At 32.7% G+C, this 19,395-nt stretch overlaps 1 protein-coding gene across 1 annotated transcript; it reads left to right on the top strand.

Moving 5' to 3' along the window:
* The first annotated feature begins 1,451 nt into the window (after nucleotides 1–1,451).
* Nucleotides 1,452–15,670, top strand: LOC143075263 (uncharacterized). The gene is made up of 2 exons (XM_076250627.1): nucleotides 1,452–1,629; nucleotides 14,322–15,670. Exons 1-2 carry the CDS (start codon nucleotides 1,611–1,613, stop codon nucleotides 15,596–15,598), a joined length of 1,296 nt encoding a protein of 431 aa, XP_076106742.1. The 5' UTR covers nucleotides 1,452–1,610; the 3' UTR covers nucleotides 15,599–15,670.
* The last annotated feature ends 3,725 nt before the right edge of the window (nucleotides 15,671–19,395 follow it).

A 19,395-nucleotide genomic window follows, 5' to 3' on the forward strand; every position in this document is an offset into this window, starting at 1 on the left:
GTATTAGTCCTATAATATAAGACTCTGAAGGTTCATATCATTTACATTCAACGTTACTATCAATGTTGAACCTCTGAGGTTCAACTTTGACAGTAAAAAAAAAAATATCCGATAGAAAACGTTGAATGTAAATGATATGAACCTTCAGAGTCTTATATTATAGGACTAACCAATGTATGCTTTGTAAAGAAAATGTTACAGAAACACTTTTAACAGACAATACAGATACTGACCTAATTTTTCATCCGACATCTTCAGATGACCGTGAATCGAGTAACGCAGTCATCAGCCTCACCCCAGTGATGGTTTAAGGCGCCGTAGGGCAGAAAACAATCTTTCACAACTACAAGACCCATCTGCATGTCAAGACTAACAGAAGCAATACTATTTGTTTTATATTTGGGTAGAACTGCGTGTGCTTGATTGCTTGCTCTATTGTACATGTTGACCTTATCTCCTTACTATAACGTCTATAAACGTAAAAATATCAACCAGTCAGTGCTATTAAAATAGTGCATTGTTTTAACCATATATTTTTTTATATCATATACTTAGACTAAATAACATATGATTTTTACCGTATGATAATAGCATTAAATAAAAATATTTTCCAGATTTTTCGAATTGGTGTTTAGCGGGCTGATATGAAAAGTTTATCACATGCTTCGATTGTTATCACATGCCGTTCCGTAACGTTATCACATGGCATTCCGGTGATACTCGGCAAATTCCGGAAAATACACCTCAATGCTACGTTTTCAGTGAAAAACATTACAAAGTAGTGCACAAAACAATTATTTGAATAGTGGAAAGTATATTGTGTAAAATGATTAAGTTACATTAAATTAAAAAAAAAAATAAATAAATAAATGCAGTTTTTAAGTTTTTCGGAAACATAATTTAGAAAGTTGCTTTAAAAAAGTTGACTTTTCCAAACAAAGTTTATTATGTATATTGTTGAATTATTTTTAGTCGATTCGTCAATATTAAAATGTGTTTTTTTTTCTCTGTTGAGGCATATGATAGAAAGATTTCATATTGAATGTATCAAATTTTGGGTCCGACGTCCGTGAACTTTTTTACTCTTTCAACTTCTTTTCGGGAACCACGTAGAAGGATCAATATATGAATCTGTTATTTTTCTCTACTGTTGAAGCATACGATTTTTTTTTCTTCAGCCTGCAATAGGAGGCAACAGTACGGAAGCGTATTAGGGACATAGTAAAAATAAAATTGGCAATAAACTGTTTTTTCAAAGACGAAATTTTGACTTTTCAAATATCGAAATTTCGACTTTAAAGCTTATCTATAAGCAAATACACGTGCTTCAAATGCCCGAATCACATGATCACTCGCGTGTATTTGTTGATATCTTTTAACAAACATTTACCATTGGCCCTAATGAAACCCTAAACTTATGTTATATAACGGGTTTAAAATTGAAATTTATGCTGCACGATTTTTAAACGCGGGAATAAATTTCCTTAGTTAATTCTTTATTTACATTGAATTTCACATTTGAATATCATTTGATTAGGGAGAGACGCTTTAATTGCAAGCGAACCAACGAACGTTTGAAATTTAAAGTGGTCTAAGCAAACAGAAACAGAATGGTTAAGATTGAACTGGGTAAGTACTTAAATATAGTATGTGGTATGGATTTTGCTGAAGAACATTGTTGAAGGCCGTACTGTCATTTGGTCTCTTGTGGAGAGTTGTCTCATTGGCAATCATACCACATCTTCTTTTTTATATTACCATACATATCCTAATAGAACAGGTGAAATAACATCTTTCTTCGATCATTCGAATTGACGAATACATTTTGTATATTGGTTGTCTTTACACCATACAATTTACTCTTCACTTGGGTTAACAGATAAAACCTGCAGATTTTTTTTTTACCGTTTATGACCCCCTTCTGTATCCAATTGTATTGTGTTAGTAAACAGCGAAGATAATGAAAAAAAGAGATGTGCCATTTAAGACATATAATAATCAAACGGGGATTTTGCAGAAAATATAGACTTAAGTATTAGATAAAATACAAAGGTAACAAAGAAACAGGCCGGTAACAACCGTTGCCGGATAGTTTTTCTGCACGAATAGTCAGGTCAAGGTCCGAGGCGATAGCCGAGGACCTTGACTTGACTAATCGTGCAGAAAAACTATTCGGCTGGTTGTTACCGGCCTGTTTCTTTTGTTACTTTTGTTTTTTATCTGACTTGTACGACGTTTCAAGAAAGTAATAACACATTTTACAAGACTTAACATTTGAGAAACTTAGATAGCCATAAAGCAGTAAATGTAAGTTACAGTATAAACTCCTTTATTTTTTTCATTTACCTTCAACCGTGTTCAAGAAAAAAAATCAGGAATCTTATAATTTGATAAAAAAAAAAAAAAAGAACCATTTCAAGTAAAAGATGAATGTTGTACACATTTAAGACTTTTTAGAATGCAACTTCGTAAAAAAGTAAGTTATTAAAGAAATAATTTAGCGGTAAGAAGGATAACGTTTAATTTTTATGGATGAAAAGGAAAGGGGGGGGGCTAATTCATTTTAAAATAAACAGGCTGTGATCTTAATTTTGATGAAAAAATGCAGAATGTGCCATTCATGACATCCCCCCCCCCCCATCCCCCTTAAAAAAAAATCGTAAAAATCGCTCGTTTGTTGCCAAATACACGAATTTAACATTCAGTGGTGGGGGTTCCCGGTAGTTGGAACAACCCTTTTTGTATGATTAATGCATTTAAATGGGGACATAAAATTGCCCCCCTCTCTTATTTGTCCTGGATTTGGACCTGGACCCGCCACTAATATAAATTCGATAACAATATAAATGTATCAAAAGAATGAATTTCCTACTTCATAAGTGAATGAAATGTATAAATTAATGAAAAAATGGATTTTGTCTAAATGATATATAGATTCAGGCATATACTTTAATTGTTTTGTTTAAATTCATGCTCGTCTCTAGATCTGCGTGTTTTGATCGGGATTAAACACGTGTTACATTATGATCCAATCGCAGCTTAAATTACCGCCCAAAAGTTGATGACATAAGTTGAATGATTTCTTCTAGATTTGCTGCTTATTTGGACGTGTATTACATGAACACTTTTTGTTTAAAGGATCAATCGTGCATTGGTGAGTTGATAGGGATTTTATCTTTTGATAAGATTTGATTTTTATTTATTTATTTCCTGTCTTATTTTTATTGAAATATACACGTCATTATCATCATATCTTTACTCTCAGTGTTGTCCAAAATAGTATTCATGTCCATATATTGAAGAAAACATTTATTGACCGAATATTTTGCTTCATGAAGGGCCCGGGGGCGGTATGTTCTTTTTTGAGTATATTAACTATTATACTTTTCAACGCTACCACCCAAATGTTTTTCCTTAAATTAGCATATGAATATGCAAATGATATGAATAGTATTTTACTGGAAAAAAGATATTGATGCTAACGTAAATATTTTGTTCAATAAAAAGACAGGAAATAAGTCGGTGAACCAAAAAGTTCAAATCTAATTGAAAGTTAGTGCCCATGAACTCACTTATCATGCACGAGTGATTCTATTCATAAAAAGTGTCCGTGTAACAACTAAAAAGAGTCCGTGTATCGTCTAAAAAAAGTCCGTGTAACACCCGTTAATGTACTGTTTTTCTTTAGCTCTGCGGGGGGGCAAAGTCGTACAAATACATTTTAAACCGATTTCGTTATGAAATTTTAGTTATATTAAGGTTACTCACTTGTTTTTCTATGAATTGCAAGTGTTCACAGTGGCGGATCCAGAAATTTACATAAGTGGGGCCCACTGACTGACATAAGAGGGGGCCCGCTCCAGTCACGCTTCAATGATTTCCTATATAAGCAACCAATTTTTTCCCAATTTTTTTTTCCCTAAAACAATTATAAAATTCGTGTTTTCATGATCATAGCTAATAAAAATGTAATTATAAGTATTGAATGCTTCTTTTTGTAACTTCATAGGGTTGTAAAAGCGTTGACCGTGCGCACATTTTTAGAACGAAGGTCTTCCGCGCTACAAAATGTACTTCGGTCAACGCTTTTAAACCTCAATAAAGTTACAAAAAGAAGCATTCAATTTTTAATTAACCATTATCTTAATTTAAGGGGGCTCGCGGGTCTGAGATCAAATTTGTTATTTAATATAGGATTTTTCTATAAATGAACTTTATCTTATACTTAAAACGAAAATGAAATAAATGAATGGGCTCATCGTTCATTTACGCTCACAATCTTCCTTCGAAAGGAGCATAGTTTTTGTTAATGTCATTTTTTTCTGTTGAACTAATAGGAGAAATAGCGGTAATATCGAAATAAAAAAAGATCTAAATTACAGAAATCGCTTAAATTTTACAATTATTTAGTTTATGTACAGCTTATTCGAAAACAACAATAAAAAATATAGGTAACTGATGATTTGAAAAAGATATTTAATTTTTAATGCTAAAAAATGGCATTTTTTTTTTACCAAAGGGAGATAATTTAGAGCTTTTTCAATGATATGTACATTTTAAAAGTCACCTGGGGCCAACACGAATTGATACTTTGGAATGATTTATGTACCATATGATAAAGTAACAACTACTAAAGATAATAAATAAAATTTGTAATGAAAAATTAATGATTATTTTTTTCTGAAAATCTTATACCCACGAGCCTCCTTAATAAGTTTTTTTAAGGTTCATGTGGACCTTTTGCTTAAATGGCCGTATTTTCACCTCAAAATTTACTACAGGCAAGCCTGTGCATCTGGAAAAGTTTTAAGGCATGTTAATTCTGTGAACTGTTTTCAACCCACTTTGTTAATTGTTTTTCGCATTTTTGCATTTGTTGTTAACTGTTTTTTTTTTTTTTTGCCAAAATGGAGGTGTTGTTAACATGTTCACTGACCCCCTATTGTCGTCTTCTTTGTATAAATCACATATTTTTCAGAGATCTCAATTGTTTTCCCTGGTGGTCATTGAAGAAAATCTGCTGGTCCTAACCATTATTCTTATTTCAAAATTGTCAAAACCATCGGACCACCGGTTGTCTATTGATTGATCATGATACTTTAAATGTTTGTAAATGGTTAATTATAATTGTCCCTTTGCTATTCCTCCCCTCTCATGTATAAGATTCCAGGATTTATTAGTAAAACACTCACATATTTACAATGTGTTTATTCAAGAGGTCATTATTGATAACATATACATGTCTATACATTAAATATGACAGAAATAAACATGTGATTAACAAATTAATACAAACAAAATGTAAAGAAGAGAAGACAGTTTTTCTCTGATTAACACTGACAATTACTTATATTATTCAATATTGCAAAGTAACAAAAGACCTTCCATTTTTACAATGTTTGGATTATTTCTATAATATTGTGGTAAATATCTATAATTTCTCAATTCTACTATAATATCTGCTTTTTTTACAAATAAATAATACATGATATTCATCACCAATATCCTATTTGCATACATTACATTTTCTTTCTATTAACTTTTGGTATAGTGTATCATCTACCAGTTTCTATAGGCAATCGTATATTAAGTTTGCAGTGCTAAATTTTGACATCCAAATTCTAAATCGGACTCTGGTTAATTAATAAGATATCTTTCTATTTCAAAACCCTTTTTGATCAGTGAATAAAATTGTCCACGCGATGTGGTGTGTAAATCACTGTACCATTTTTGCATGAACTGGTCATACAAAATTTGTTTCACTTAAGCGTTTTCGTATACATCAAACTGGTTTAAAAAAAAAAAAGCTCATGCATGTACACATTAAATTCATTAAATATAGATTCTATGTGGCCTATCTAGTTGAAAGACTCCAGCTATCGAATAATACTCAAGCGAACAATATGATGCGTCAAGCTAGCGAACAATGAAAAAGCCAACGAACAATAAGAAAAACGCGCCAACATAATCATGTCTAAAAACCGAAGACTTGCAATAACCCGAAACGTCCTTTAAAATCTGATGTGTCCATAATTTCCAGTAGGAAGACGACATGCAACTCCATTGTAACACAGACAAAGTAAATCATTTATCCGTGTATTTAATATAATAATTATTTTTTTAAGCCCGTAGGCATCTAAAATTCCTTTTAGCTAAGCCTTTCTCTTTTTAGTGTTCTCTGACTAGAGTCTGAGAGATGGGTTTGTTCTCTTTGTAATTATGAAACAATCAAACACAATTTTTCGCACTAAACTTGTGTAACGATACAATTAAATCATCTAGCTTTAGATATGCGTTTGAAAAAAACGATTGATTTTGGAACGACAAGTATTTTTATTGTTAGATTTACAGTAGAAATAAAAGCTTATAACCATTATCCACAGTTTTCTACTTTTGTTAAACATAACTTGTTCATTTTTGTAATTATTCAAAAGTTTGTCGTCACCCAGGTAATTTAGTTATTTTAAACTGTATTTCGATAAGACAGAGTGACACACAAATGGAACGAAAGACGAATTGACATAAAAGTTTTCAGTTAAGTTAATCTAAACTTCATTTTTTTTTATTCCAAGACTATATAAAGTCTCGACCCCATCCCATCCCATCCCAACTATACTCCGTTAAAACTTCCCTACGACAAAGCTTTTATCCACACTATAAACAAATGATAGGCAATTGCCTAAGGTTTCCTAGACCCAAAGACTCAGTTGGGTAAAGTTACAGAACTTTTTGAATTTAATTCCAAAGTTGGGGATGGGTGAACCTAAAACCCCCTTCTTTAATTCATAAAAAATCCTTATGGCAATGCTTTTGTTCACACTAGGTATAAATGATAGGCAATTGCCTAAGGTTGGCTGTACCCAAAGACCCAGGTGGGTAAAATCATTAAAAGCTTTTTAAGTTGAGGTCCAAAGTTAAGGTAAGGTCACCCTTCCACCTTCTTTAATTCATAAAAAAAACGTACGGCAAAACTTTTGTCCATACTGGGTATAAATGATAGGTAATTGCCTAAGGTTGCCTGGACTCAAAGACCCTGGTGGATAAGTTATGGAACTTTTTAAATTGAGACCCAAAGTTGTGATAGGGTGACTTTACCACCTCCCTTTTTTAATTCATAAAAAAATATCCCTACGACAAAGTTTTTGTCCACACTAGGTACAAATGATAGGCAATTGCCTAAAGTTGCCTGGACCCGAAGACCGAGGTGGGTAACACCATTAAAAGCTTTTTAAATTGAGGTCCAAAGTTAAGGTAAGGTCAGCTTTCCACCTTCCTTCTGTCATTCATAAAAAAAAACGTACGGCAAAGCTTTTGTCCATACTGGGTATAAATGATAGGTAATTGCCTAAGGTTGCCTGGACCCAAAGACCTGGTGGGTAAAGTTATGGAACTTTTTAAATTGAGGCCCAAAGATGTGATAGGGTGACTCTACCACCTTCATTTTTTAATTCATAAAAAAAATCCCTACGACAAAGCTTTTGTCCACACTAGGTACAAATAATAGGCAATTGCCTAAGGTTGCCTGGACCCAAATACCCAGGTTGATAAAGTTATTGAATTTTTTTAACTGAGGTCTAAAGTTTTGATAGTGACCCTACCACCTCCTTTTTATAATTCATAAAAAAAAATCCCTACAGCAAAGCTTTTGTCCACACAAGGAACAAATGATAGGCAATTACCTAAGGTTGCATGAACCCAAATACCCAGGTGGGTAAAGTTATGGATCTTTTTTTAATTGAGGTCAAACCAAAGTTTTGATGGTGACCCTACCACCGCAAATTTTTTTCCAGACAAGCTACTGTGGAGCAAAATTGTGAAACAGACTTTAGACATATACGAAGAAAACAAATGGAAACACTCAGTTGAACGGCGACAAGAACTTAAGCGGTACCATAAAATACATACATGTTTGACGGAGCATCGTTTGTTACGACTAGTGGTAACTTATCCATCTCTAAATTCAAAATTTATGACGCTTGTGAAATTAGGATCCATAGCTATACAAACAGGCAAATGCTCCTTGTGTAACTTATATAATACGGATATACATATGCATTATATACTTTGCTGTACATCTCTTTTACAAATTCGGACAGAAATGTTCTACAAAATTGTTGATATTCTTGACGTAGAAGTTCCGTTTCTTTTCTTTAATCAAGATGATGACGAAATTGTCGAGTCGTTACTTGGAAGTATGAATCATACCATGCAAACTATAAATGCTGATATATGGAGCCTCTTGGTGTGCCACATAGCAGATTATATGTATAAACTATATCAGGTCTTCAATTATGATCTTTATAGTCACATATTTGATCTTAACTAATGTTGTTCTTGTATGAAATTGGTGAATTATAGACGTTTTGTTTTCGACACTATTTCATATGTAATTATGTAACTACCTATATACTTTTTTTTATTGCTGTTTATATACTTTGATGTTGTTTAGAATATGTAAATATGTTAGTGTTATGTATTGATTCTGTTCTTATAATGTAAATTGTAAAATCTTCATATATGGAGGAAATAAAGATAATCAATCTTTAATTTATAAAAAGAAATCCTACGGCAAAGCTTTTGTCTACACTAGGTATAAATGACGGGCAATTGTATAAGGTTGCCTGGACCCAAATACCCAGGTGGGTAAAGTTATGGAACTTTTTAAATATAGGTCCAGAGTTGTGATAAGGTGACCCTAGTACCACCTCCCTTCTTTAATTCATAAAAAAAAATCCCAACGGCAAAGCTTTTGTCCACACAAGGAACAAATGATAGGCAATTACCTAAGGTTGCATGAACCCAAATACCCCGGTGGGTAAAATTATGGATCTTTTTTTAATTGAGGTCTAAAGTTGTGATAGGGTGGTGTCTTCCTCGAATGCCAACATTTTATATGTTACCTATTCCTTGAATGCCAACAAAAATATTTCAATAGTTGTTTATAATAATAATAATAATAATAGATAATAATAAGATACTTTATTTTCCAATTATGGGCCCCAAAGGGCATAAACATTACAACATCAATAATTTTTTCATAATACAATACAAACAATGAGATAAAAAAAAAAAAAAAAGTTAAACGAGAACTTTTTAAGTTCTTAAAGAATACGTAGATAAAGAATCTATAGTATGTTTTTTTTTTTAATACTAATGCATTTTATTGCAAGTGTGGTTGATATAGATAACAAACAAGTAGCCCAAAAAGAAAAAAAGAAAAATAGATATCCACATATGTATAGTACACAAAAAGTTGGATCAATTAAATATATAATAATTAGCCAAAAAGAAAGTAGAAATTAAACATGTCCATGACTCATCCTGTGTCAGCAGCAAATAGGAAAGCATTATGGTTTCCTAAAGGCAGCTGACACCAGGGGGCGATACCTTATGGGCCATAGGCATGTAAAATGTGTGTAAATGTCTCTTTCCTACCTGTATCAAAAGCAAACAAGGAAGCATCATAGGTAACTTGAATGCAGTTGATACCAGGGGACGATGCCTCAAGGATATAAGAGAACATTTGAATAAATAATATATCTTAACAATTATTTTTTTTTTTTAATCGGCTAGTATGTTTGTGATATTCAGATGAATATAATTTTCTATGTCCAATCAAATGTATATACACACATAGATTTCCTTTAACTAATCTTCACTAAGGAAGATGTTTGTATATAAAATTACATATTATTTTAAGTAACTCAACATTTTCTACACTAAATAACCAGATAATTTTGCTTTGACTGTTCATATGATTAAAATAAGAATTATATTGTGCAATACTAGCTAACATACAATTTCTATCATCCTCAAATTTGTTACAATCAAATAGAAAATGAGCCTCATCTTCGACAGTATTGGAAGAACATTTATTACATATTCTGTTAATTCGGGGAATACCCTGATATCTACCTAATTCTATTTGTAATCTATGAGAAGATACACGTAATTTAGTAAAACTTCTTCTAAGTTCAAAATTCTTGATCAATGTTAGATATTTTTCAAAACCAAAATTTGTTTTATATAAAAGGTAGGTTTTCAGTTTACTGTCTGAAAATTTATCTATTTGTTTTTTCCAACAGCTAATAAACAATATTGATAGCTTGGTTTGTATATATTTCTTAAATTTGTATAAGGATTCACAAAATGGAGCATTTATGGCATTTGTATAGTCAATACCAAGTATTTTAAAAACAACATTTATTGAACCATACCATGATGTTATATTCATGTGATGTAGTGTCTTTGATTGTGTATATGCCTCTTTTAATAGAGGAAAATTATCACCTAAATTCTCTAATCTATACCAGTACAATAACATTCCTTTTATAATATTAAAATATATTGGAAATCTTCCAAGTTCAGATAACACTGCAGCATTTGTTGTTTTCTTGTGTACCCCAAGTATAAATTTACAAAATTTTATATGAAGTTTCTCACAGGGTAAACCTGAATATAATTTTTCAAAAGATATATCTTCCTTCTTACATTTAGAGGAAAGAGAATTAAACATCCCCCATATTTCGCTACCATATAATAAAATAGGTTTTACAGTGTGGTCAAAAACATGAATACTTGTTTTTACATCAGGATTAAGTGATAAAAGATCTTTCCTTAATTTGAAATGAGCTTTCAGGGATTTTTTGTATAGTTCATTTTGAGCATAACTGAATGAACCAGATGAGCTTAAATATAAACCTAGGTATTTGTATTTTGAAACACATTCCAGATTTATATTCTGAAATGTGAATATCTGTTTTACATGTCTGCCTGCCTTGTTGAAAATCAGCACCTTTGTCTTATTAGTATTCACATTGAGACACCAATCTTTGCAAAATTTATCAAGCATTCCCAGCTTTTCTCGTAGTCCTTCAGCTGATGTAGATAATAAAACAATATCATCAGCATACATTAAACAATGTAGATCTTTGTCATTGACATTAACTGGGTCTCTAGTATCTGACAAATATCTGGGCAAATCATTTATGAATATCTTGAATAAATTCGGACTGAGGTTGTCACCTTGTTTGACTCCAATATCTAATGGGAAAAAATCACTTACTTGATTTTGAATTTTGACACATGATTTGCTAATTTCATACATACTTTTAATAATGTTATAAAAATAAGACCCAGCCCCAATATCTAGTAGTTTAATCTTGATCCCTGTATGTATAACAGTATCAAAAGCCTTCTGAAAATCAACAAAACAGGCAAACAGTCTACCTTCTTTTGAATTACAGTATTTGTTAATAAGACAGTTTAAAATAAACATATGATCTGCAGTTCTGGCTTTCCTTGTGAACCCAATTTGACTATCATGTATAATATTATGTTCCTGAAGAAATTTGTCCAGTCTTAGACTTAATATTCTATTAAAAAGCTTTCCAATTGCACTTGTTATTGTTATTCCTCTATAATTGTTAGGGTCACTTGTATCGTTGCTTTTAAAAATTGGTGTAATATAACCTTCAGCCCAAGATGTTGGGTATATACCTGAAGACAGACAAGTATTAAACATCTGTTGAAAACTTTTTAAAAGGAAAGTCTGTCCATTCTTTATCATATTATTACTAATGTTATCCAAGCCTGATGATTTATATAATAACAATAGGTGTTTTTATAAGTATTTAACTGTTAAAAAAAATAATGAACTTTATAGAAATGCAACATTTTATCACTTTCTCATAAGGAAAAATAGTAGATTTTAGGGGTAAAAATATTATGAATTTTAAAGAAATAAAGAAAATTAAAATTTTTTATTACTTTTTTTTCCAAAAAAATATGTTTGGAATGAATATGTTAATAACATAAGAAATATTAAAAAAAAATAATGAAATTTTAGTTTAATACAATTATTTCAAACTAAATAAAGGATATAAGAGATTTGTTTAGTTCCATATCAATTTGAATATTTTATTGGTTAATATAAACTATATGAAGATTTCAATTGTACAATTAATTAAATTTAAAAAATAATTAAGTTAATTTGATAACTTCTAAGCTGGAAACTCTACAAAAGTTTCAAGAAAATTCATAAAATATGGTAAAAAGAATTCAGATGAGTTGCGAACATGACAAACAACTAAACAATGTTATTTTACGAATCACTTACAATAAAAAAAAAAAGGTGTAATTGTATGACCAAGAAAAATATCCCGAACAAACTGAAATGAACAAAATAGTAATCTAACACGAGATACAAAGTTTCAAGAAATTTAATCAGTAATATGGTAGGATATTACAGCACACACAACTATAGAAATATTGAAAAAAAATCTTCAAAGTCCAAAGAGTCTATTGTAGAATTTGTGCAAACTGGAATTCCTTACAGTCCTGACAATATGCACATATTGATTTTGTGATGCAACACTTTGGAAGTTGCATTTTTTAAGAGAATCCTATTTGTTCAAGCAGGAGCAGCAAATATGATTTTTAACTTCTTAACAAACATGAACTAGATTTAGCTACCTGTATTTACCTATCTGTTTAATTAGTATGATTGTTTTGATAAGCATGCACTGTTGTTGTGATAACTACTTGCACCTATTCCTTGAACGCCAACATAATTTTACAGGTAAATTGTCGGTAGATCAAAGGATGTTGGCATTCAAGGAATAAACCGATAGGGTGACCCTACCACCTCCCTTCTTTAATTCATAAAAAAATCCCTACGGCAATGCTTTTGTCCACACTAAGTACAAATGATAGGCAATTGTCTAAGGTTGCATGGACCAAGAGACGCAGGTGGGTAAAGTTAAATTATGTATTTTTTTTTAATTGAGGCCAAATGTTGCGATAGGGTGACCCTACCACCTCCTTTCTTTAATTTAAAAAAAAATCCTACGGCAAAGCTTTTGTCTACACTAGCTAGGTACAAATGATAGGCAATATCTAAGGTTGCCTGGACCCCAATGCCCAGCTGGGAAATGATATGGAACATTTTTAATTGAGGTCAAAAGTTGGGGTAGGGTGACCCTAGTACCACCTCCCTTCTTTATTTCATAAAGCAAATTCCCTGCGTCAAAGCTTTTGTCCACTCTAGGTACTAATGATAGGCAATTGCCTATGGTTGCCTGGACCCACAGACCAATATGGGTAAAGTTACGCAACTTATTAAATTGAGGTCCAAAGTTGGGATAGGGTGACCCAAGTTTATCAAATACCTAAACTATCAAATTTATAAGTTAAATTATTTGGTCAAATTTCAAAATTTAAAAAAAAAATTAAAAAAAAAATGGCATTTTGATATTTTCAAACTTGCATCAAAATTCCTAAAATATTAAATTTGAAAGCTTTTTTGAATTGATGAGTGTAACATGGACCGAAAGCAAGTCTCCTTGAGTTTTTCTCTTTTTAGCTCACCTGGCCAAAGGACCGTGAGAGCTTTTCTCATCACTTGAGGTCCGTCATCTGTCCATTTTTTTTAATACAAATTTAAAGACCATTTATGAAACTACTGAGTCAAATTTTACCAAACATGGCCACGTGCACAATCATCATTGGGGCGGAGTAAAATGTTGTTTTGTCTTATTTGTAAAACGCTATAAAAAGAGATCGAATCGGACAGTGGCATTAATGTCACAGTCAGAATGTAGCGCTATAACTATTATCTGTTTGTAACACGTCAAAACTGTCGGACAATTTCATTCTACTTTTTTTCAGTTTTTTTATCTTTAAAATATAAAAGATAGAAACTTTCGATGGCAAAGTTGATAATCAAGAAGAGATCTTCAAATAAGTCAAATAACGGAAATCGTCAATCTACGCATTATTAGAGTTGTTGCCCTTTAATTATGCATTCAATCATATTTTGTTTTGGAGTTTCGCCTAAAATCTTAAAAACTCTTGAGTCAACGCTGTACCAGATACCACATGCTATATGAGTTTGCAACAACTATAGATCAAAGATTTTTTTATCCTGCAATTTCACCTGCAGTTTTCACTCGACACTGTAAGGTTGTATTGCTTATCATTGACGTCTAAATGCGGACTACGAATAGGAACCAAAATGAATTGTCGCACAAAAAGAAATATTCACATTACCATTTTCTCAATTTAGAAGCATGCAACCATGTATGTGTCTAACTGTTATTTGTGCAATAGTGTGCTGATTGTAGGATAAAACTCAAAAATTTAGTTTCCTAAATCATTTATTTATTGAATATTCTATACGTAATATGTATATATCTATACGTAATATGTATATATCTATACGTAATATGTATATATCTATACGTAATATGTATATATCTATACGTAATATGTATATATCTATTTAATTAAATTGTCATTTATCTTTTGTCATTTATTTTCAGATTTCGCCTCTAAATGGTCCTTGTTGGTAATTCTATTGATGATATTTTTCTCGCGGCCTATCCACAGCATTTCTCCGGATCAAAAAGACCAAGTTACTGCTGGCCTTGAACTTGCAAAAGGGATAGCGGAAGTGCTTGAAAAGGAGGAATTTAGAAAATCTTTAACAAAGATCGCAAAAGGTATTGGTCCCTACCTTGGTGTATTAGGTCCATTTATAGGGGTCGTCTTGGCGTTCATTCCATCAGAGTCTGACGAATTGGCTTTCATGAAAAACATGATGAAAAATATCGACAATCGTTTGGATATAATGGACACTCGATTTAACGACATCGAACGATTAATTCAGTGGAATACTGTTGCAATCAATTTCGGGCAACTAGAACAAAGGATCAATGCGGTGTCGCGAGAGTTTCAATTTATTTATCTTGTTCCGCAGGATGCTGTGGAAAATAGGAAGTTACTTTTTATTTCGAATTATGATGGTGATTACCAGAATAGTGGCTCAAAATTGTATGACGCCATCGTCGAAAAGCATGGTACATTTCAAGAAGATCTTGGTACTTCCGTTTTGCGTTTTACTGAAAATGACCGCAAGAAGACACAGGTTTTTCTACTTGGTGTAATGAAAATTCTCTTGCAAGCTGTAAAAATTGAATTGGGCTATCTTTTAGTTAATCAATTTACCAGCAATGCCAATTTTATGAAGTCTGATTGGGAAAAGAGAATACAAGAAGTGACGGCGAAGTTTGAACAAATTGACTATCAGTGCGCAAATGTCAATTATCGACCCCAATCCGGAAAGGAAATAGACGCATACGCTCTTACAAACAGTGATCAGACCAATAACGAATTTGCCACTGGACTATTTAATCTCCTTAGCGGGAAATACTACTGGAGGGACTGGGTTGTTCTCGCCTATGACCCCATATCTGGCGGTGAAAATCATTGGATAGGGGTTGGTGGAGGACACATCAAATTTGGGAAAAATGGAAGAAACATAGTTGTGGCTAGTGTGGACAAGAGCCATGCAGTATTGGACTTAGCAAGAGCTGAGCAGACATTGAAAAAAGTAGCCGAGACAAAACGTGCTAAAAATTGGTGGGGATTATACCATACCGTGTATAGAACTGCAAAAGAAATTTGGAACGCCTTGGATAGAAAAGGTGCCTCCTTTACGTGTGTTGTAAGAAATGGAAAGCATGCTTATTTCCATTACCACTCTAGGAAAGTAACATTTGTCCAAAAAAAGAATTTTCAACTCATGATGTGGGGCTGAAAGATTTTTAGCATGAGCAGTCAAAGTAGTAGTGTCACTCCCTAGCTGATCAAATAAATATTTAGAATTCAAGTTATTGTTTGTTATAACCATTCCATTTTGAAATGACAAGGTATGTTTTTTGATGCGTTAAGCCATGTGCATGTGAATTTACTATTGTGTTAAAAATTTGGTTGATAATATAGGGAATAACTGAAGTATTACTGGAGCGCCAACCCCCTCCCCTTTATGAAAAGTTCTGGATCCGCCACTGTGATTGCCAATGAGACCTAAGCACCAAGTCCCTGACGATGATTTAAGCAACTATGTTACCGAACGGTCGTGAATGGGTTAAGATATATATATACCATATATACGAGTTATAAACCATATACCGTACACTCTCATGATCATCACCACCGGATATAATGTTCTGTGGGGCTGGTTCTCTGCAAAGAGATGATCGTAACTGCAATTACGATTATCCCAATATGGCGACGGCAGATATAGGTGAAATCTTTACAGTCATTTTCTGAAATGTAGCATGTTTTTGTCACTAGTTACTCAGCTGCAAGGTTTTTCTATACCATTACATCATATTTGAATCGTAACGGTGCACTGGAATTGTCTAATTTAACGCTTTGAAAATTGCCGTTGAAAAATTCGGGATGATAATCATAACTCGGAAAAAAGATAATCGTAATTATGGTATTAAAAAATGAGAAGATAATCGTAACTGGATAGTGTTTTATTGATATTGAAACTAAAACGTATATCTGATAGCACACGATGAAATTATGTAGATGAATTAATCACGTTTCAACATCTTATGACATATCTTTTTGTGCATATATTATTAATGGTTCTAATGAAAACAGCTACATACTATTATATCATAAAATGGGAAGGGTGAACAAGCTTCAAGAAATTTGGATATGAGCGAAGAGGCAATTTTAAAGGAAGTTATGATATATGGCAATACTTGTCAGGGGAAACGCATGTGTCACCCTACATTATCAGATTTGTGATTAATAAAATTGAGAATGGAAATGGGGAATATATCAAAGAGACAACAACCGACCATAGAAAAAACAACAGCAGAAGGTCACCAACAGGTCTTCAATGTCGCGAGAAATTCCCGCACCCGGAGGCGTCCTTCAGCTTGCCCTAAGACTGTTAAAGAACATTGAATTATCCTGAATAAAAACATAGTAAATATAGTAAATATTGTTTTAAATCATTTAATGCAGGTGGCTATATGTGCTATTTCTTCCCCCGAGAAGCGACTGCTGGTTCAATTCTAGCCCATACCCTTTATGCCATAATGAAGTAGGAAAGACGTTTAGTATTTGCCAGAGACAGTTTGACGAGAAATTACAACAGCTTTGTACTTTTGGGATATGAGATATTGTTAATCCCCCTTCATTTTCTCCCCCCCCCCCCCCCCAAAAAAAACACCTTAAACGCGCACATAACATTGAAACTTTGAAAACAATTAGAATATCTACTTACCACAATACCTGACCGGCCGACAGCTGTTTCATTGTCAATATCTTGAACAGGTACATGACTTTTTTATTCGTATATATTAAAAGGTTATGCATTTTGTTGTCTGTTATAAGGGCATTTTTCAATAAAAGTGTGAATTTCAGACCAAAAAAAAAAATGAAAAATCAACTTGTCGAAATTTTTATTTCTAGAGTTATTTTGAATACCTCTATTGTAGACCTGTTTGTAAATAAAAAGTGCAATCTTAAATACTCTTTGAAATGATTGTAGTGGACAAAACCGTTTCGATCGTAGTGGACAACCGTTTCGATCGTAGTGGACAAAAAGTTTCGTAGTTGACATCAACCCTATTCTATGTTGATAACATACTGAACATTACATGAAACTAACCCTTGTTATTTGTTTTGCACGAATAGAATTGAAAAAAATAAAAGTCTCGAATACTTGTTTCGTAGGTGACCGTTTTGTAGTGGACATATTTACATGTTTTTTTCCCCTCCACAATCTCTATATTGCAATAGTATTAAACAAGAATGATTATATTCATCAAAACGCGTACTAAGCTGTACACTGATTTTGTTTTATAATTTCAAAACCAGATACTGAAGGAGATTTGAACCGTTTCGAAGTGGACCTTAAGGTTTATGTACCCTTCAGTTCTGTAGCCATTTTTGTACGAACTTTTCAAACTTCAAATGTATTAAAACTACAGATATAATGAATAATAGAGATAGGACATTTTGTACATATTCCAAGGGGAAGCTTGATGCAAAGCATTATTTTTTACTGTTCCATTGCATTTAATAGAAAAAGCACGCCTGGTAAACCATCTAATCTCAACCAAATGTTGAGACGGAAAAAAGTATTCTGGCACTTCCTGTTGAGCTATTCTGGTTCAAAATATTCAAAATAAACACAGGGTAGGTCGACTTTTCGTCAATTTACTGAAAATCAATGCGTTTTTTGTCAAATCGGAGAATTTCATGCCAGAGATATTTGAATTATAGTTTGTCTCGTCACGTGTATAACACAAATGAATGGGATTGAAAATGACATCGTAATGACTTTTCTCTAGCAGGTAAATATGGCCAGCGCAGTCTGCTATTGACAAAATGACAGTGATATCATTGATAAACTAGCATATATATTAGTAAATTAGTATTTTTCTAAAACATTATAAACATAAAATTATAGTTTGTTCTTTTTCTTTACTAAAATAATTTCATTATGCTAAATATGTTATAAAGTATGTCATGTTGAGATTTTCTGGTATCGGTTGAGATATTCTGGAACTATGTTGAGATCTTCTGGTGAATGAAATTTTCAACTATAAAAAGGAAGATGTGGTATGACTGCCAATGGGACAACTGTCCACAAGAGACCAACATGACACAGACATTAACAACCATAGGTCACCGTACAGCCTTCAACAATGAGCAAAGCCCATACCGCATAGTCAGCTATAAAAGGCCCCGATATGACAATGCAAAACAATTCAAACGAGAAAACTAAAGGCCTTATTTATAAAAAAAAAAAAAAATAACGAAAAACAAATATGATTCAATATTTAACACATAAACAAACGACAACCACTGAATTACAGGCTCCTGACTTGGGACAGGCACATACATAAATAATGTGGAGGGGTTAAACATGTTAGCGGAATCCCCCCCTTACCTGGGACAGTGGTATATATAACAGTACAACATAAGAACATAAGAACGAACTATAAAAATCAGTTGAAAAAGGTTTAACTCATCAGATGGACAAAAATACAATTGGACGTGGCCGGGTTCTTGAACATCCCGACAACAAAAAGACAATAGGAACAGATCTGAGAGTACTCGCAGTTATCTGACAGCTAGTTCAAAGCCACTAACAACTAATAAAAAAATCATGCAGGTAAGACTAAACTATCAATCCGTACACATCCAACATCCAATGAATTTAGTGTAAAGACGTCATAAACAGTCAGAGAAAAACATGACCTTGTGTAGCTTAGTATCAATTGCATATACAACTGTCAAAATTCATAAACTTGCCGTATATTGTTGCCTAGGATGAAAAATTTTGTCCTGCATTTTTTTTTTTAGTTGTAATCTCTGTCCTGCCTTTTTATTTTTCACTCTATTCGGTCCTGCCTTATTTTTATTAGTTTATCTTGACTTCTTTTACCTAAATTGTCATCCTGCCTTTTTTTTGCAAAGTGTCTCATCCTGCCTTTTTTTTTTTTACTCAAAACTCCTGTCCTGCCTATTTTTTTCAAATTACATCCTAGCCCCCCCCCCCCCCCCCCCCAAGCAAATATT

This window comes from Mytilus galloprovincialis, chromosome 5 (assembly GCF_965363235.1).
Source record: "Mytilus galloprovincialis chromosome 5, xbMytGall1.hap1.1, whole genome shotgun sequence".
Taxonomy (NCBI): Eukaryota; Metazoa; Mollusca; class Bivalvia; order Mytilida; family Mytilidae; genus Mytilus; species Mytilus galloprovincialis.